Source organism: Falco punctatus, assembly GCF_963210335.1.
Source record: "Falco punctatus genome assembly, chromosome: 6".
Lineage (NCBI taxonomy): Eukaryota > Metazoa > Chordata > Aves > Falconiformes > Falconidae > Falco > Falco punctatus.
This window is the reverse complement of record NC_137585.1, coordinates 71350651-71372167: the sequence shown is the minus strand read 5'-3', so window position 1 is coordinate 71372167 and position 21517 is coordinate 71350651. Positions and strand designations below refer to the sequence as shown.

Genomic DNA, 21517 nt, shown 5'->3' with positions numbered 1-21517 from the left:
TGTCTCCAGTACGGCTGTGAGCAGCCAGAGCCAGGTGATGTGTGATGTCGCCTGTCTCACCAATGTGACAGCCAGACTTCTCCAAGATGTCCCAGGAAGAGCGCTGAGGGCTGCAGACAGCTAGGAGGGATGGCACAGTGCAGGGATTTGAGGAAGGTGAAAAGAGTTTAAGTGAGCAAGGACTTGTTCAAAGACAACTAAGCATGGAAAAAGTGGAACTGGGCTCCCCTAATGGCTGTGGTGGTAATGGCATGGGCCTCTGCTGGGATAAATACAGCATACAGGGGGAGGAGTCTTCTCAAGCAAGACCTGATGCTTTTGAGCAGAGGACATAGCTCAGCTCCATGTCCTGACACATAAGATGAGAGGAAATGGTATCAAGTTTCACCAGGGGGCGTTTAGATTGGATATTAGGAAAAATCTCTTCACCAAAAAGGTTGTTAAGCATTGGAACAGGCTGCCCAGGGAAGAGATGGAGTCACTGCCCCTGGAGGTGTTTAAAAGGCGTGTAGACACAGCACTTAGGGACATGGTTTAGTGGTGGGCTTGGCAGTGTTACTGGTTGGACTCAATGATCTCTAAGGTTCTGTCTAACCTATTAAACCAACAATTCTACGACCCTTGATCATCACGATCCCACTTCCTCTGGAGTTACCAGAGTAACTGGAAAACGAAGCCTCCTTCCCTGGCCTTCACGGGAAAAGCCAAAGCTAGACATTGCACAAACATGAAACACCCACCAGAAGTATCTGCCACACTCATATTTCTATTCCAGATATTCTCTGTGGCTTTCTTAACCACAGACCCCAAAAAGCAGCGTGAAAACAGAACAGGTACCTTCTGCAAAGGCTTTGGGCCAGATGCAAACTTAAACTGAGTCTTACTTACCTGTAGTCCACCCTTTTGTCCAAATTAAACAAAGGAAAAGTACCGGGTGTTGAATTTATGTTGGGTCCCATCAGAAAAGGGGATTCAGAGAGGGAAGGGATATTGGGGAGGGACTGCAGGTAACATCTGAGAGGCAGGAGGGGATAAATGAAATGGCAGGTTACACAAGTCTGGAGGGAGACTAAGCAATGCACTGCAAGAAGCAAGGCTTCTCTGGGCATAGAATCCAATCCCAGGGAGGACATTCCCCTTCTCCCTGGCTTCTGAGAGCAAGCCTAGAGCCCTCCACCTATTTCTGTGCCACACAGTACTGGGCACATACAAAGATGCTGCATGTTGGAGCTAGAACGGACATGAAGAAGTATCAGTTAAGGAGAAGAGAACATTGTCACTGGTATAACTAAAGCCTTACAGTTTTGCTCATCAAGGAGAAGGAAATATAAACGACAGTCTAACAGCAAAGGGAGACTGTGATTCTGTAATTCTGAGAAATGGCACAAAAAAAGCACTGCAGAACATGGCTCATTTCACATGGACAAAGTATTAAGGATCCTACAGGCTAAGGTTCCTCCTATTTTCAGCAGCTGTAACTCAATTAGCAAAGGAATGCTGACCAGTAGGCTAGCAGGGCAAGAGGGAGGTGGCTAGAAGAGACATGGAGACCACAGACCAAAGAAAGCAGGGCAGCCAAGCACAGAAAGATGGGGCTGCAGAGCAGAGAAACGACCACTGACGAGACTCTGCAATTAAACACACCAAACCTTGAATCCATCTGGAGCACAGTGACATTAACCAGCTGTTCGGTGGAATTACTGATTTGCTATGCACTGCCGAGGGTACATTATCTTTCCTTCTTTAGATAAGCAGCATCAAAGGGTAGCTACAGCACATGCTCCATTTGAAGCCTGAGTCAGGGATCAGGTTGGCTACTCATTTACAGAGCTCCAACAGCACTGAAGAACATGACAAGTGTCTCTGGAAAGGAAGGAGCCAGCAAGGAGCATTTCTTTTCAGTCCCTGAAGCAATTCAGCTCAACACTTATTCTCTGTTCCCCAGACTTGCCCTGTTTTGGGGCCCACAACAGTCTCATTCTTAGAGAGCATGAATACTCCGCAACTGAGAAAACCTTTGAAGAAGAACCAGGAGATACAGCTATGGTCTCCCCATACTAAATGTGATAATACTCAACGTGACCTGCAGCTAAATGCATAACCTCAGCTTACCACACGATGGTCAGAAATTAGGCATGTACTTACTTTTGAAAGGGGCACAAGAAGAGAGAGAAATCATAGTCACCAAGTACCTGAATGCCTTTCTTCTAAGAGATATACAGACACATGCATGTGTGAATCTAGAGATGATCATCTCAAGATGATGATTTTGAGATCTACATACATACACCCATAATGGGCTGAAGTAATTTCTTGCTTAAGCCTCAAATAACCCAAGACTTTTCCTGAACTTAAAGCACACAGTGCTAGATGACAAGCCTCCACACTCCATACCACCAGATAAACCAATACAGTCCTCCCATGGCCAGTCCAGCTGAGAGGATGAGAAAGTTATTAAGTTTCCATAATTTCTCCAATTTCTCATGTAGCTCCAATTTCATAATAGCTCCAATTTCAACTGACAACAGCAACCTGACTGTGATTTTGATTTGCTTGGAACTTAAATATATAAAATCAGCTTGTTTCACACCAACCAGCTTTTTGATCACATTCAACCTGGAATAATCTGGATCAGTGATGTGGATGGGGGAGAAGCAGCTGCATGAGCTTCTTTAGCAGTTGACCAGGACTCAGTTGCTGGTTGGTCTCCTTACCAGCAGAGAGATGACCGTGCTGGAATAGTATGCCAGATCTTCTATGATTTCAGTACGGCGGTTGGCTCCGATGCGCAAGGATCGGCTGTGAACTTCTTCTGGCAGCACCGTGAGGATTTCCAGCAGAAAGGGCAGCGATGTAACATCATTGCTGTACCTGAAAGAACAGGGAGGAAAGACAGTGCATGAAGGCAAGTGACAGCCAAGCACACGCAGAAAACCTCAATGCTGGCAAGTAGGTTAAGAGCACAGTGAGAGATGGAGGGACATTTCAAAGAGACTCTGCAAAAGTGTTACCACAAACACACTCCCACACCCAGCTGCAAGGGCAGAGCACTGTCGAGAAGAGCCTCCATCAGTGGTTTAGCTCAAGATTTTTCAATAGAAAAATGACAAAAGCTTTCCCAGCTCAAGCACATCAAGTCCAAGTGCCACTGCCCAAACAAACCAAGTTTCCTCCTCCTACAGAAATACCACAGGAGCACCTTAGCACGGTGATCTGCCCAAACAAAGCGTCACTGTACAATGGCACGTGGCATCCCATGTCAGCAAACACAGGGCAGTGAAAATGCTGTCACACAGAAATTGGGCATCGCTGCACCAGCTGACCGAGCACTGTGGGACACCCCAGTGGCTCAACCTCACTGTTCAATCCTATGCTACAGCTAAAGCTGGCAGGGGATAAGGGACTGTCACATAACAAAGACAGGGATGAGGAAAATTGCTGAGTCTCGGAGAGCTGTGTTCACAGAAGCATGCACAGCCTGTTACAGGCAGCCACAGACAGCCCCATCTCTCCCTCCACCCCATCTCCCTGCCATGATCCAAGACAGTTTAAATTATTCATCAAGAAAAACTTTCCTATTGTCAGGCCGTTTGCTGCTGCGTGCCTTTTTGGACCATGCAGGTCTGCCCATTTGACATTTACTCAAAGAACAATTTAGAGTTTAATGACATGAACTATTACTTACTTTTCAACCAGTGTTTGTACGCAGCCTTTCCAAGAAGCCATTTGCAGGGCAAGGTCTGCTATTGCTAAAGCAAGCTGAAAGGGAAAGGGGAAGAAAAAACAACAGAGCTAAGTGTGGTGGTTGATGAAACCTGCCCAACAGCACAGGAGAAAGGGTGCTGTGACTGTCAGACCTGAGCTCAGCAGGGCTGGCAGGTAACCCCAAGCCTGCAGAGGCAGGATATTAATTCACAGTATCTGTTTGTGTGTGCAGTCTCTGTGGTTAACTGCACAATGCCCACCGCCTCAATGCGGTGATGTTCTCTGCTGGGCTACTTAGGGGCTGAACAAGCAACCTTGCCTCAGTGTGTGCAGTGCCAGACACCCTCAGAAATGTATGGATAATGGGAATGCTGTATAAAGAACAAATGGACTTCCAAGAATATGCCAGCACGTCAGGAGAAATCCTCCCAGTCACTCAGGGCACTGCTGGGCAGATCAACATTTTGTCTCCATTGCAGAGCACAGGGAAAACCCCAGGAACAGCTGTTCGTCCTCTCAGCCCCTCCAAACAGCAAGCAAGAGGATGAAGTAATCAATTTAACTAATGGAACCAAATAACGAAGGAGGGCAAACAATTTTGTACTGGGAGACACGAACGGGCTGGCTGCAGGCATTGACCTCCTCTGTTCTCCACACTGGAGGAAAAACAACCAAAGGAGACTAAGGGCTTTGTCTCAGAAAAAGTCAGAGGTGATAAAAGCTGGAACTGGTCACCACTGCTGTCACCTGCAGCACCTAATTTTTCCTCCCCCAAGCTGGCAATTACTGTAAGGGAGAGCTCCAGCAGGGCTGTGACACAAGCCTGGCTACCAGTCTGCTCTCAACAGCAAGTTAGGACTGAACAGTCCAGACTTTACCGCTGAGAGCAGCCTCAACCCACTCTCTCTCTCACAGACATTTATCGAGCAGCTCCTTCCACCTCTCTGCTCAGCACCTACCTGAGTTACAATGACAGGTGACAGGTCTTTCAAGTTCTGGATGTGGGACAGCAAAGAGTCCCGTAACGAAGCATGGGAATCCGTGGGGAGTTCGTAGAAGGAAGTCTGTATCTTCATCTTCATGGTCTGTGCTGCGAAGTAGCATGACTCCACATCCTGACGGATCTGCAGCAACTGGTCAGAGATCTCCCACGCGTGGACCTGCAGGCAAAGCACAGCACCGTCAGCAAGCAGGCGTGGGAATGTAGAGCAAACTCAGTAGGTACCAGCAGGCTTAAGAGCAAGCTCAAATTCCCCTAGATGAAGACACATCCTCTCCCCTAAAATACCCCCAGAATTTTCACCAGGAGAGTCCATGCCACACTGCTATCATGGCTCAAGCAGTGAGAGCTGACTAATGAAGGTGCTGGGGCCGTAACACCCACCCCGTGAGCTGAACAAGCAGATCAGCTTCCAACACAGACCTGACATTGGCCGAGATGCTCACGGCCTCAGTTACCACAATCCATTTGGGAGAGAGGATCAGAAAGCGGATCTGATGACCACCCTTGCAGTACAGAGCAACAAAAGAGGCTTTTTTGGGCTAATTGCCGTACCTATTACACAGCAGTAAAAACAGAGAGAGCCCAGCAAGTGACAAATGGAAAAAGGAGGATTGGATAAAGGTCTCCCCAGATCAAAATAACGATATGTAATTGCAAGATTGAAGCTGCTGGACCCACCTAAGAGCACACACTGGGACCGGTGAATCTGCAGCAGACTATAGATGTGCTGAAGAGCTTGGAGGAGAGCCAGCAACAAGGCAAATCATCACCTGGCCCAGCCTCAGAGAGGCAACAAACAGCCAACTGGCTGGTAGGACACTGAAGACTTTGCCCTTTGTGTGTGACCAGAAGCTACAAGGAGAGCACTGGGTGAGCCAGAGGAAAGGCAGGCACCACTGGATAGACCGCAGGCCACCCTTGCCTTGCTGAGACGGTGGAACAGGCAGCCCTGGGGGCAAGCCCCAGGCACCATTAAGACCTGCTGAAGCATCTACTGTACAGGGCTTGGTGGGAAAAGGATGCCAGTCAGGGAAGGAAAGCTTGGCTAGGTTATCAAGTGTCACCAAACATCACCAAGGGACGGTGGGGCCACTGCTGGAGCACATCAGCATGGCTTGGGAAGAAACCCTTGGATGTGAGGTCTCCTGTTAAGGAATGGGATCTTCAAAGGACTCAGACGATCAATAAAATGGTCCTCCTTTCCTGAAACATCTGCAACATGTTTTAGTTTAATTAAGAGCATTTGGGTTTTTTTCTTAAAAAATAAAATTAATGTTTTATTTTTCCAAAACACTTGAAATCTGAATTTCTGTGCATATTTAAGCTCAAACTAATAAATACACACAATTCACCCCATGCATGCAACTAACACTGAATGCCTTGGCACCCTCCTCTGACCTGCACCCCTAAAGAAGCTAGACACAAGCCATGGGCACTCCAGGATGACCAGATCCAACACTCCTCAGACTGTATTTTCTATCAGTATAATCTGATAAACTATAAAAATCACTCTGCTAGACTCCAAAAGGTATCTCCTGATAGAAAATAAGGCTAATGGGTCATGTGACTGGAAGATGGTGGATATTTCTAATTTTTTTATTTGGCAGAGATGAAAGACAGTTCCAACTGACATTTCAGATGGACAAACATCACACCGCAAAAGGAGTTCCCCAAAAGCCTTGTGTTAACAGCCAGTGAGGCAGGACCCCACAACCACCACAGAAGAGGACTTTAACTAAAGTCTGTCCATGTGCTACAGCACACTGAAGGGAACAATTAAATAAATATATTACAAAGGATTCTATTTTTCTGGCATTTAAAAAACATCTTATAGACAAAAATTCTAGTGGGCATACTGGCCACTGCTAAATGTAGATGTTACTGTTCTTCAGGCACTTGAAGCTGCCATAATGAACAGAAATCCCAGGAAAAAAAACATCCCCTTAACTCTATCAGAAAGAAACATCCAGAAGGAAAAGCAGATCTGAGCTATTCACCTTCCCTATTCCTTTGCAGTCACAAACTTCTCCTACGCTTGGGATGTGTCTGCTGCTTACCCTCCGTTACCTACAAGGGAAGGCGAGCATTGAATTGGGCTGCCCAGCACAGCACGATCCTGTGATTCAGCCAAGCAACAACAGCAGCTGATAAACCATTATGGAAATAAGGGGGTTTTTCTCTTGAAAATCTGGTTTGGGTCCATGAGCCTATGCAGGCTACCTGTGTGAACACCTCTGGAAATCAAAGGAGAGCTCAGTCAGACAGCCCCGGTGCACCAGAGCTGACACAAAACCCACAGCATGGTCTCCAATATTTTAGTTTTTCAGACTTCAAGCACGCTCTGCACAAGGGCACCGTGGCATTACCCTTGACCCAGCACTGAACAATAAAATAAGACAGATGTCTTATTTTACTGAATTGAAACACTAGGAATTTCTGCATTTCACGAACCTAAAGCAGCATTAAAAATGAGCTGATGTCTATATAATGGAGCAGGATTACTGCTCTTTGGTTTAGCATGGTTAACAAATTACAAAATTCAACTGATTTAGAAACCTGGGAGCAGCACTTCAGATAAGAATCTTCAAGCCTGAACAATGCCATCAGGCGAGGGCTTTCCAGCCCTCATCTCCAACACCCTTTAAGCCACAGGACCTTCCTGAATTAAATCCAGCATAAAATAAAACCTCTACATTTCTAAAAAACAATTCTTCTAGTCCTCATTTCAGCCTGGTTAACAAAGGAGATTCAATTATAACCTTTGGCCAGTTGTTCCAATGGCTAAATATCAATTCTTTAAAAAAATACAATCTGTCTAGCCTTGTCTTCCAGCTGCATTTAATACCTTCAGAGTAAAGAGCCACATGTGTTATCGAAATAGAACCCTGCATTGGCAAAACGGGTACAGACCACACAGCCAAGAAGAAATAACAGGCACAGTGGTTATGCTGATAAATCCCAGTTCAGCGAGCTCTCCCATATCCCAGCTTATTGGCTTCTGTAATTAAAACCCCTCTGTGGAACTTCAGTTCCTTTCACACCTTCAGTATTACACCAGATAGAATTGCATTATGTGACTTTATTGCCTGGATTTTCCCAAATATAAAATGAATTTGGCACTTCTGTTCCTCCCTGCGCAGAAGCACGCAGCCCACTGTCCCTGTCTGGAAAGCAACACCAACATTCAAATTTTGCTTTTTTAATATACTTGAGAAGCCTCCTCGTGATTCCTCACTCCTTGTCAATCTTCTGCTGTTCAAAGACTAAAAAAATTCACCTTGAAAGAAAAAATAATCATGTTTCCAAACTTATATACCCCTTGCAGGAAGGTGGGTGCCCAGAAACAGCGGTGGTCTGCAACACCAGCCGATGCTCAAGAAACCAGATGTCCTGGGTCTGTGGCCAGGCACATCCCAGGGGTCTGCAGCATCACGCAGCAGGGAGATACAAGGCCACGAGCAAGCCACCAGGCTGTTTGAGACTTCAGGTCAAGGCCAGCATGATCCAATCTTATCCCCAGTGAAAAAAACAGTATTTTTTGCATATGTCAAAGTAAAATTCTGATTTCTTTATAGTCAATATTAGCACAGGGCTCAGCTCCTGAATCTACTCCCTGAAATTCTGTTGCAAGATATTTTTACAGTCATTTTAGCCCATAACATAGTATCTGAGCCAACTGTCAAATCCAAAAGGACCCAGACACAAGACTAATGTATGTCAGGGATCCTCAGACCAGCCCCAAATGCTCAGCACTTTGGTGTTCTCCCATCTCTTCTCCCCTTCTCCTTTTAGCTCAACTCTGAAAAACTGAAGCAAACAATGGCACCCCAACACAACAGACAGAGCCCCAGAAGCAGCGCAGTGATTGCCTTACACTCAGCCTCAGCAGCTGCTGAATCCATCCCTCATCTCCAACCTCAGGCTGATGCTGTGAATTGCTTTTATCTTTGAACTTTGCCACAGTGACAGGCTGGAGGACAGCTGGCCAGGACTGCCCACGGACACATGGCTGGCCAGGCTCACTTTCAGCAGGTACTCACCAGACTTGGTGAGTTCACAATGGTCAAGGAGAGTCCTTTTGGAGCTGCCACATTTCAGACAAGCTCCTTTCCTGTTACCAGGCTTTGATCCTTCCTTCCCAGCTGCCTCTGTGACCATGGGCTGTTAAATAAGCTTTCTCCAATAACTCCAGCTATTGCTGGCATATAAATCGCCTGTAAAAACTTCAAAACGGGTATTAAGAAAAATTTGGAGGTATTTCTGACAGAAATGTCCCTACGGATTTATTTATACTCTTCAGGTAATTCCCAAGCTAGCAATAAATAAAAAGCCCTTCTTAAGCAACTAAACAACTACAATAGCTAGAACCACACCAGACCTTCTAAGACTCGTATTAAAAACTTTCTCAACTCAATTAATGGGCACATACTTTCCACAGCATTTAGAATAGAACAATTATGTACAAGGCGGCAGAAACGGGGACTCAACAGTAAGTGTGTTAGGAGATCCTACCAAAAAGCATGCCAAAACCAAAGCCAGAGAGCCCAGCTCTGCTGTACAAGCAACAATCTAAGCGTCTGGAAGTCACTGATTCAACAAAGACAGCAAAATTACTAATGGTTTTGTGATCACTAATGACTGACGATACTAAAAGAAGCTATTTGTATGCCCCAAAATTACTGCAGCATATTCAGAAATTGTACAAAGCATTCAAGAGCTGAAATAAGATGGCTTGCGTGCCCTCAGGCAGCTCCAACAATGACTACCTGGACAGCCAATCAATATATATACATGAAAAAAAGCCACCCTGAAGTAGTATTTAGCAAAAACAAATATATACGGCAGCAGAACAGGTAAGGAAGACATTAAAGAAATGTCAGGTTAGGAAATAAATAAAATTCTTAGTCTGTGACTGCAGCTATCAAATACCCAATCTTATATCTCACTACAAAGAAGACATCTCACCAACAACCACAGAGCAGCTGAGTACCTCAGGAGATTTAATGTTATTCATGGAATTTTTTTCTGGGCACGTGACAACAAAGTATTTCCAGAATGTTAGAAGAGAATGGGTTTAAATTCTAGCACTGACCACCAGACCGCTAAAAAACCCCAGTTAAGAGCATCCTCCAGATAGCAGACACTTGTGGGAAGGAAAATGATGTGCTATCATATTATAAATAGCTCAGATATGATGCTGCTATTACTTTATGAAAGGATTTTTATATAAAATTGAGGCTGTTCTACAGTCAGAAGCAAAAGTGCTTTTGCAGAGATCTACTGAAGCTCCCAAGGAGGAACGAGCCAAGTGCTGTTGTGATGTTATAAACAAATCATGAGCTGCCATTCCCATCTGTACGTAAGAGTCTGTGGCTTAAAGTTTGGCTTCCTCCAGTCCCCCTAGGATCTATCCGCACATAGTCTTGCTCACATGTGTAAGATTTGCTTTTACCATCTATCTAACTTCATACTGGAGTTCAAAATGTACTTTTGATGTTAAAAATAAGCAATAAAAGAACAAGCAAAAACCAGAAAGACAGCTCAAGTCCTTGTCACTGAGCTCTGAAGATTACCACCCAAAGGGCTTTGTCTTGATGCACCCGGCTTCTCGAGGCAGATAAAAACCAAAACCCCATACCAAAGTGCAGAGCATTTGCAGCTTGACATTTACTGCTGGGATGAAATAAGAGTTGGGTATTTACATGGCTGTAATGAGAAGAGACAAAGATGTAAACAAGGCGAGCCTAGGGACCTTCTTCACACAAAGAAAAAACCATCCCCACAAAAAAAAAAAGAGCTGTATTTCAGTTTTAACAAATGGGTAGATGAGAAGGCACTCATTTAGAGATGACTTGTAGTGTTTAGAAAATTATAATTGAAAACATTTGCAGAAAAATCCAGTGTATTTTTCATCATTTTACTGTTCCAGTTCCATCACTTTTCTGCAAGAAAAGAGGACCAATGCCTAGTGAGTTCCACCACACTAATGGCATCCAGAGGGCAGAGATCATCAGCTGGACAGGAGCTGTCTACAGAAGCTTTAAGATTCATGAAGATCCAAGAGTAGCAAGTCTTAAATAAATAAAAACCTTCACTCAAGGGAGGGGAAAGAAAAATGCAATGGAGCAGAATGAGTACCCCATGCCCAAACCATCCGCACCTATGTCAAGACTCCCAGCTCCATCCTCACAAAGCTCATCCACAAAACCAGCCCCATACCCCCACATGAAGCACTCAAGATGATGTCACCCAAGCTCCTATACAAACACAGCCTTGATGCAAGAAAAAAGCCTCAATCCTGGAGCTGGGTGGAAATGAAGCTGGCAAGATGCGTCGTTCCTGCGCGTTTTGCAGCTAGGAGGAATGGGAGGCTGGAAACCATAATTGGCTCTCAAAGTTAAGAAGCATTGCCTCTTCTGCTCAGAAGAGGATGCACTGCCTGAGAAGCAGAAGGATTTTAGGTAGGAGGACACATCTACCAGCCTTGGTGCAGAACCACCTCCCCAGCTCCAGTCCCATGGCAGGTCCACACCAGAAATCTCCAGAAGAAAAGGGATTGTTTCCTTCCTTGTGGACAGCTCAAGCTGTTCTTGAACCCATGTAGGAAGACCTCTTGCTGGCACTGTATCACCTTCTGGCCCCAGTACTATATAAAGTTACAGTTCCTGAGGGATGCAGCCAGTTCCTACCACCTACTCCTCCACCTGACCCACTAACTAGCAGAAGCAGCTTCAGTTCAGCTGATTAGACCCTGGAGATGGAGAGAGGGCAGTGAAACAGGCACCACATATTTTGAAAGATGAGGACTGGACAAAGAGACAAAGAATTGCCTAGACATCTTGAGAGCTACTCTCATTTAATGAAGCATGGTAGGAAGCATCCTTGAAAATCTGCACTTGGCTTTGATCAGCCCGAGGCTGAACACAGATGAGTATCCTACAGAAGTGCTCACTGTGTCCCTTCAGTGCAGAACAAGAGGCACCAAAAGACTCGAGACATGGAGTTTGGCTATGCACATCTAAGCAAAGGACATGCAGATGGCTCTAAGCAGCTGTGGATGTTCCCTAAGCTCCAAATTCAGTTTAGAACTAGGTGGTCACCACCATAATGTAACCTCCTAGTACAAAGCAGGAGACCATGAGCAAGAGGGAGGGATTCAGAGCTGTATTACATCGGGTGCCGATGCTGGAGGGAGTTCATGACAGCTCAACTTCACCCATCCCAGCCAGAAACCTTCAATGACAAGTAAGTCCTTCTCAAGAAACCAGCTTGGGAAAAAGGAACATCCAGTCTATTCAATCTCAGCTAGTGGAAGAGTTACTGGCAGAACAAATCTTCCAGCTATACGGAAGCTGAAGCACCAGCCAGAGGAGCTCCTAACACAGCCTTAAATTTTATAAATCCTTTTCAGACAAAGGCTGGCTTGAGCCATAAAGCTGTGAGAACAGGGGAGGCTTCACGCTTGAAAGGCAGCCATGAAGTGTTTCTCTTACACCCCAGCCTTCCAACAAAGAGCTGTCTGTTTCCACTCTTCGGTCAAGTGGTACCTCCAAAGTATGATATGCCCAAGGTCATAATTCACCAGCCAAGCCAGCTGGCAAACCCTCTCAGCTATTGAGCAGCCTCTCCCCAGGGTCTCGTCCAGGCTTTTGAAGGACAGTTCTAATGGACTTCATGCACTGAGCTCAAGCAAGCCTTAGGCAAAGACAGTGCATTCAAAGTCAAGTCTTCTGCTCCACAAGACTTTGAAGATGACTTCAGAGGGCCAGTCAAGGTAAGCATCTTCCAGTGGACAGCCTGCCAGCCAGACTTATGTTTGTTATTGAGAAAACAGATGGCAGCTTGTGTGCTGGAGATGTGGCTGCACCACGATGGGAGCCCAGCTACAATCCCTGAAATTTCTCTCCTTTTCCACACACCAAAGTGAAGGAAGGAATGGGCCTATTCAACGCCAGTCTAAGAGATGGGTACCAAAACAGCACGAAGATGAATTACGAGTTCGTAGGTGCCGTGAGAATGAAGAGCTTCCAGCTCAAAAGGGAAGTATGTAGTGGATCCTTTGGTAAAACCTTGCCGCAGAGGCAGCATTTCCTTCTGAACTTCCACCAACATGTTTAACTTGCATTTTTTCCCCAATTTATAATCTCATGCCCCTTCCTTGAAAGAATTCAACTGCTGCCATAGGCAATCTTTACCATGGAAGATTTACATCGTAGTAAGGAAGGCTCTGAGAAGACAGCTGAAAAACCTAAAACTCAGAATCACAGAATAACAAAGCAGCAAACCTGGAGGTCGCTGGTCAGACCCTCTAATCAAAGCAGAAGCAATTTAAGTCAAGCCCATTCAGGGCAGTTGAGTATGTCTCCAAGGATGGAGACCTCCTCAACCCTGGTCTTCGTTCCAGGATTTATCCATCCTAATGCAGCCCAAGGACAACTTGGTCTCCTAAACCCCAAACCACAACATTGCTTTCCAGCCACTCATCCCAAGGGGAGGTTTCACATCCCAGGGAATGGACTTTGAATTGGCCTTTGCTGAACTGCCTGAGGTCCCCATAAGCCCATTCCTCCACCCATCAAGGTCCCTTGGAAGAGCAGCCCTGCCTCCAGAGTATCAACTACTCCTCCAGCTTGGCATCATCCGTGAACTTACTGAGGATGCATCTGTCCTATCATCCAGGTGATTAACATTCAGCAGCATCCATGCTACTATCGATCCTTTGGGAATGCCACTCGTAACCGGCCACCAGCTGGACTTCAGGTCAATGACCACTCCTGTTTGAGCCCTGTGATTGGGAGAGTTTCCCAACCATCAGGTCCATCTCTCTCCAGTTCGATTACAGGAACACTGTAAGACACTGCATTGAAAGCCTTGTTAAACATCAAGGAACAGGACATCCACTGCTCTCCCCATCCACCACACCAACTACCTTATCATAGGAGGGTGCTTGGTTGGTCAGAAAACTTGTGCCTTCTGGACTATCAGTGCAGAAGACATCATTCTTGCTTCTGCAGCCTTTTCTACCCATTGCTTTTGGCCACATATGGCCCGATTTCTTGACAGATATTGAACGCTTCAAAAACTCAGAACTAACATCACTAGAGGACCTGGGCCAAACACAACCCTGCAGTCTGGAGCATCTCAGTGAGTGGGGAATGAACACAGCCCCTTCTACAAAAGATCATTAAGATCTCCTTTTAGTGTGCTGGCACACAGATTCTCTTCCAAAGCTCTGTCAAGATACCATCACCTCTCAAAAATCCATCAATGGCTCAAGCAGGCTGCTGGAGGCAAGGTTCTCTCCAGCTCTGGTGAGGGCATCCACATTGCAAGCACTGCTCTCCAAACAAGCAGATCACCTCCGGAACAATGCTTGTAAATCTGTGCTTCCTTTGCATGTGCCAAAATGAACTTCCAGGCATGCCTCTGCAGCAGCCACTCATGCATGATGGCCCAGTACAACTGGCCAAATGCCCCAATAGACCAAAAAAACCCATGAGATGAAGACCAGTAACCCTGTCCTTGAGTACTCGGTTACTGGGGTAACCAGCGACAAGCATTCTTGCGAATCTGGGAATTTCTCATTTATACTGGTTTGCTGGCAATATGAAACACAAATTTTGGGTCAAGCTAAAGCCTTGTTGACCAGGATGGTTTGAGCGATGGCCATACCATCATTGCCACAGGACCAGATCTAAGCTTGAAGCCTTCTCTGAGCAGTAGGGTGGATGGAGACCCTCAAAGGTGACCCTTCCCACGATCCTGTGATGTTATTTCAGGCAGGGAAGGAGGAAAGTTATTTTGGTGTTTAGAAGAGCGATAAGCCTGATGCTCTCAAGCTATGTGGCCCACAAGCAGCTCAAATACATCTCCTGCACTGTGCCTGTGCCACACAGCAGCAGGAGGGAGTGCACAGTGGGGCAGAGCAGTGCAGAACTGCCAGGGTCACACATGGATTTTGGCAGGACAAAAGGTCCCTATTGATTGGACAACGCCAGCCCATGCCAGTCTCAAAGCGACAGACAGCACCAAGCCACAAGCACATATAAAGGAAGAGCAACGTGGCCACACCAAATTTTGGCCATTCAAGACATCAAATGAATCTGGTTTTTACACCTTTGAGTAACTCAGGAGGGGGCAGTAAAAGCTGGCCATCTTGGATGCTGTAGCCAAATGGCACCCAAAGGTTCCCTTGACCTCTTGGCTGCAGCATGACGTGGGGACTTTACATTGACTTCTCATCACCCTAAAATGAAAAAGCTTTAAACAGTGTGTGCAAACAAGAGGGAAGCCAGACTGTGCCTTCCTTTCTTCGCCTCCTTGAAGAAATGATCTGTTTATAGTGCATTTTGTGGGTTCCTCTCCACACAAGCAGCACTGAGCATGGGGTGCAAGGGGAGTGAGATTTTATTTCCCTTAAAATGATTTGGGAAAGAATACCAAAATAATTTCCAGCATGCTTCAATTGGTAAAAGGTGTTTTGTTGGCTTTTTTTTTATTATTTTAATTAGGGGTTATAATTCTACCCAATATTATCACTAAATTAACTTTAGGGACAGATCAAAGGAAAACTACATCAGAATTAGTCACTTAAATGAACCCTGTCTGGCTACGAGCCACATATAATTTCCACCTCCTAGAAAGCACTTAATAAATCAACGTTAAATCACAAACCAACCTACACTTAATCCACACCAAAAAAAAATCCAACACACCAGCTTGCAGCTGCTTATCTGCACTGCACATTTCATGAACCCTCCACTCCAAAGACAAGCTAATGATGAAACACTTAAGAAAGCAGGATCAGAAAGCTGAACACATTTGAAACAAGTTTAATACCTACATTTGGTCCGACTCTTCTGCATTAAAGAAACTCCCAACTACTCTGGAATTAGCCTTTATGCAACTCCAAACATACAGCATAGGTTTGTCGGTTGAATGATCCTCAAATTCTGCGATTTAGGTAAAGTTGTACAGTTCTACAGCTGAGCTCTTCAGTGCTGTACAAGACACAGGCAAGCTCACAACTACTCTTCAAGATACTCTGTTAAGAGCATGCCTCATTCCCCTGAAATAATTAGCAGTTAACAGGCAAGAAACGATGCTGCAGAGGGAAGAGATGGACAAATCTGAACCACCCAAGCCAATCGCTACCAACAATCTTACCGACACCTCTCAGAAGCACCCTGTCAGCACTGCATAGTGATTCAGGCACACACAAACTAACATTTAAGCTTTAGATTCCCATCCCCACAATGGCTTTAACGTGTGACAACCATCCTGGCAAACAGCCAGATCTTAAGACAATACCACAACTCCAGAAATGCAAAAAAATAGCAGCAACCCAGTCCCACCAGCCCATCCCACCAGAGGCCAATGGTGCAGAACCAATTGAGACCGAACTGCTCAAGTATCAAACAGGAACAAATTGCATCTAATCAAGCGCTATTCTGGCTGGCAAGGAATATTTAAGAAATTTTAAGTCATTTGAACAGAGATGGTTTGTGAACAGAAGACAGCCCACAGAAAGGACCTTCAGGTTATTAAATCCAGACTTGATCCAGCTTGAGATACAAGGAGACCTTATTTATAAAACAGGAATGATAAGCAAGTGTTTGGCCAGTACAGCCACTGCTTGAGGATCGGCGGATGACACTCCAAGCCTTTGGCTTGTCACTGTTGACAGTCAGCAAGCAGTTGGAGCAGCAGTCATTTTCCTTATCAACCCACCTAGAGAAGTCAGCACCAAAACCCACCACACACTCTGCTTTTACATTTTTATGTCAACCTCTGGGCACAAAATCCTCACTTGAAGCTCATCACTGAGGTTGTATGTTCCATAAAGCTGATGCCTTGCACACCACATCTCAGCAGCATGTCGTTAAAGAGAGAGATGGGATGACCGGTGCAGAAAAACGGCAAAGGAGTTTTTATTTTCAGTCTTCCCCTAAAAGCTACAGTCCCACGAGCAGGCTTCTGCCACACTGCTCGCTGCAGCTACGGGAAGGACATGTGCCCGCTGCTGCCTTAGCTCCCTCCCTGCAAGGGGAGGGAGGACACAGATCCCTAAGGATGGAGGGTGGCAGAATAACCTCCGTATTATGTATTTATAAACTCTATATAATTGTATAAAATATAGGTATAATAAGAGTACTTGCATCTTCAGTGGTGCCTGGTGCAACGGCTCATGAGTTGTATTAGGAGGAGAGGACTTAATTTCAGGAATGGCTTTCAATCTGAAAGGAAGCCAGCTAGTTCCTGGTACAGCTAAGGCTGCGAGTTACGTTTGCCTTCATAAGCTTCCTGAAGAATGCTGCTACTTAAACATCTAAGTTTCATCTCTTTGCACAAGAAAAATAAGCAGAAAGACCTTTACTTTCCAACACACCTTCCAGGCACTTGCTCCAGTGAACGTCCTGCAACCATTCATCAGCAAACTCCTTGCCAGCATATCCCAAATCATCTTACCATACTCCACAACATGCACAAGAAGAGTTTCCAGCTTTGAAGCTCTGCTTTGCCACAGGCAGCACTAATCCTGCAGCACCTCGCCATGCTGAGCACGCAACACCAGTGACAGGCACGGAGCTAGCACTGCTTGTTAAGCACAATTCCCCCAGTCTCATAAAGAAGCAGCCAAAGCTTCTGTTACACTCTTTATGAAAAATGATGTTAAATCAGACCTCAGCCATCAGCTACCTGCAGCTTTAGACTCTCAATTACACACAATACTTATATCACAAGCTTTCATTTAGGCACAGGGATCAGACAACGTCGTACCTGCAGTGTGAAGTTGCTAAGAAGCAGCATATCATCATCCCTGTACACAGCAGTAAAACTACCAGGCAGTTTTACCATGACTGGGGCATGCTCGTACTCCACGGTGGCTGTGGGCTCCCACGTACCACAGGGTTAAGATCACACATGCTGACACCTGGCAACATCACCCATCCGAGCAGTTATCTTCTCTCAGTGAGAATGGGGGGACTGGACAGCCCAAGGCCTTGAGTAAGTCAAATTTGTTATCTGTTATGTTAATGCTATCAAAAGTACTCACATTCCTCTGGCTTGCATCTGAAAGTTGAAATAAATTCAGTAAAGAATAGTTTAAACAAGCTGAACACACTGAATGAAATCAGGCTGTGCCCCACAACACCTGAAAGTCTGAAAACCAACTGGAATTAATCCTTGGATGCAGCAAATAAATCTCTGAAAGGATCAGGCCAAATAAGCATAAATAAAAAGCAAGAAGTAGAAATGCTGTCAACCTGGAGTCCAGGTGGCTCACCGCTTGTGTTTAAAACACCCTTGTACATACAACAGTCAGTCCAGAGCTGAAAAGGGATTTCTGAAGGCATTTCTCTTGAGAAGAGATCGGAGAGATATTCCTCTCTGAAAAGCACAGGGATCCCCTTTGTTTACTGGTACTAGAGCTGAGGTGCTTCACACACGCTTATCTGCAAGGCAGGACAAAAGCAGCCGTGCAGAGAAACTGTTCAGCCACCAGACTGGACAACAGCCAGAGCCAGTCAAGGGGAGCAGCGCAGAGAGAAGCCTTATAGGAACACAAAGGCTAAAACCACGTAAGGACACCCATGATTTAGATTAAAAACAACCTGGACAACACAGGTAAGAGCCCAAAGAAACCACAGTGGAGTAAAACAAACGCCAAGACTTCCCAAAGACAAAGACATCCCATCCTTACAGGTGGTCAGGATATTAAAAAATAAAAGCCCAAATACTTTGAGCTCTCCTCTCGATGGGGCAGTTTATAGTAAGTGTGGGCAGCCAGAGTGCAGCCTGCAGACCTCTAATGCAGAGAAACCATCTTCAGCCTCCCGTCCCAGCACTGATAACAGATGAAATCCATCTTCTTCATCCTGTTGCATCCTTTGCCCATCCCTGTTTTTCCACTCTGCCCCAAATGCTGACCAGGAACTCCTCTAAGCACATTGCAAAACGCTTATCTACCCCACCAAAGGATCCAAAGTAATTGTGGCACCATTAACTCCTGGCCCGCTCAGACAGAGACCTGGCAGCCCAGAGGCCTCAGCCAGTAAACATGGAGCACCCACCACTGTGACCACAGAATTGGGTCAAGAATAATCTCGGAAATAATAATCGCTCTCTTTAAACTGAAATGAGGTCTTTGTAGGGGCATAACCACAGCTGGTAGTGCCCTGATCCACTGAAGGCTTGGACCCAGCACCGATCAGTGTTGAGCCACTTCATGGACCCAAATTCTCCACATGTGCCTCCTGAACAGCAAAGTCCCCTTCCTGAGGGGGGCAAATGAGGAATGTGGCTGTCTAAATACAGACACACAACTGACAGGTTTTTCCTTGCTTAGCAGAATTGTTGCGGAAACAAATGCTGCTGCAAAATCTCACAGTTGGATGTAACCCTGTGCAGTGTGCTCAAGTACATTACAAACAAAGGGGCGAAAAATGTGAGTTTGTGGTAACAAACGGTCTAAAGATTTACCAGCCGGTGGGAAACTGAAAGACCTGAACGGAGCTCTGTGAAACCTGCTTGGGAGGGTGGTGAGAGAGCTGAGGAGAGGAACTCTCTGCTCTGCTCCACAGGATTCAGGCTTTGAGATAAATGGCCCACCGAGGGAGGCAGGAGGCTCACTCCTCCAGAAGTCCTAACATGAGAGAGAAAACTAACCAGACTTCTCCCAGGAAGGCATCAGCAGCCACCAAAGATTTTGGGGGAAGAGCAAAGGAGGAAAACTATGCCCCACAATGCCACAAAGGGCACCAGAGCTGCACAGGGATTGATGCATCAGTACAAAAGATAACAAGGAGAAACAACAGGGTTTGGAGAGGAGACAAAACAAAGTCAGCCCCAGCTTTACAACTGAGAGGGAACAAATCTGTTTCCACCAGGACAATGCAAGGTGGGAAAACACACACTGACTCCCAAATTTAGCCTTAAGGCTAAAGTTTGGGGAGAAAGAGCTCGCCATCCATCTTTTACAGACCCCAGAGATGAGGAACAGGGCTTTGGCTCCATCACAGTTGCCCTCCACGCTTTCGGCTCCCTCCCGCCGGCAGCGGGCCAGGAGAGCGATGCTGCCCCCGGGCCTGGCGCGGGATGCCCGCCGGCTCCTCACCTCAGGCGGCGGGAGGAGGCCGGGGCGAGCTGCACATTTTTCCCCGACACCTCCCGGCGCCGCTTCCTCTTTCCCAGCCTCCGTGAGGGCTGTGCCAAACATGTCAGCCCGTCCTTCCTGTTATTAAAAAGAAAAGCCGCGGAGAGAGCTGACAAAGGCCGGGCCCGGGGCTCCCCAGAGCCGCGGGGAGGGCGGCCTTACCCCAACAACCCCCCCGCCGCCGCCGATGGAGCCCCAGGGAGCGGCCCGTCGCGGGGCCGGGCCCCCCCACTGGGCACCGAGGAGACGCGGCCGGTCGGCGCCCCCCGGGGCGGGGAGCCACCGGGACTGCGCCCCCTCCCCACCCCCGGCCGTGCCCCCCCGCCCCGCTCCCCACCAGGCCTCACCGATCTCTGGAGCTCGCCCAACCAGCAGCTCGCCCGCTCCTTGCCGCTAGGATCGGGGTCGTGGTAGAGCGCCTGCACGGCCTGGTAAACCACCTGCAGGCTGGGCTTGCCCCCGCCGCCCTCCATAGCTGCTCTGCCGCCGCCCCTCAGCGCCACCCGCCGCTGCCACCCGCCGCCATCTCCTCGCCCTGCGCGCTCCGGTACCGGGACAGGGCGGTGCAACCGCCCAGCGGGCTCCCCTCGGAAACACGCGCCCGCTCCCTTCCGTTCCGCTCCCTTTCTGTTCCTCCTCGCCCCGCTCCGCACCGCTCCGTGCTGTTCCGTTCCGCCCCGGCCCCGCTCAACTCTGCCGCCCCCCGCCTCTCCCCCCGGCACGGAGCGGCTCCGCCGGCCCCGCCCGCAGCAGGCCCGCTGCCGGGCTTCCGGGGGTGCGTCGGGCAAAGCGGCCCGGGTGCGCCCGGCCCCACGCGGAAGGGACGCGCCCGGCGCGGCGGGAAGGAGCCCACAGCCCGCCCCCGCCTCCCCCCCCCCCGCCATCGGCCCGGCCCGTGGGCGGCCATCGGCCTCCCAGCTGCTCCACTCAGCTCGGCCGGGGGGGTCCTGCCGCAGCCCCGGGCCCGTAACCCCCCCGCCTGCTCCTGGTGCCCTGGGCGTGTGGGAACAAGTCACCCTTGTCTCCATAACCTGGTCTGGGGGAGCCCCGCTGCCCCCCCCAGCCTCATCAGCCTGGCCCACTGGGGTCCCACTGCCCCCCAGTCCCTTTACTCCATCCTGCCGGGGTCCCACCTCCCACCACCACCCCAGTCCCATCAGCCCGACCCACCGGAGTTCCATTGCCCTCCAGTCCCATTACTCCATCCCACTAGGGTCCCATCACCTACCAGTCCCCTTTTCCCAGCTCAGTGTGCCCCATTACTCCCACTGCTCCCAACAGCCCAGCCCAGGGTGATCCCAGTCCTCCTTCCTACCTCCATTCCCAGCCCCTTGTTGCCCCCGTCTCCCTGTGGGGTAAGTCACCACCCTCCTGCACTGACCTCCCACAGAGTCCCACCAGCTCCCCAGCCCCACAGGGCTGCCCCAGTCCCCACTTCTTGTGGCCTCGGCCCCACAGAGGCTTCTCTTGTTTTTTTTAGGAAAGGGGCTGACCCACCAGACCTGCCCCTCTGGAGCCCTTCTCCCACCAAAAACTGGGGACAGATAATGAGACAGGGCAGGGGGGGGGCAGGGGGCTGACCCCAGGGAAGAAGATGGGAGCGTGGCAGGATGCTCCGGCAGTGCCAAGAGCTGGAAGGGTCAGCGTGATCT

General features: G+C 47.9%; 1 protein-coding gene across 4 annotated transcripts in view; it reads right to left on the bottom strand.

Moving 5' to 3' along the window:
- The window catches only part of TNPO3 (transportin 3), a 44559-nt gene extending 23795 nt beyond the window's left edge, over positions 1-20764 (bottom strand). Inside the window, exons 1-5 of one of the 4 annotated variants that reach the window (XM_080391287.1) lie at positions 20417-20764; positions 19827-19943; positions 4665-4865; positions 3686-3759; positions 2715-2871 (exon numbers count right to left, since the gene is read on the bottom strand). In XM_080391287.1, coding sequence (XP_080247413.1) covers positions 2715-2871; positions 3686-3759; positions 4665-4865; positions 19827-19943; positions 20417-20749 — 882 coding nt within the window. In that variant the 5' untranslated portion in view covers positions 20750-20764. Of the gene's footprint in view, positions 1-2714; positions 2872-3685; positions 3760-4664; positions 4866-13360; positions 13584-19826; positions 19944-20212 lie in introns of those variants that run through there. The other 3 variants (XM_080391285.1, XM_080391286.1, XM_080391288.1) reach the window with 3 other exon arrangements.
- Positions 20765-21517: the final 753 nt, after the last annotated feature.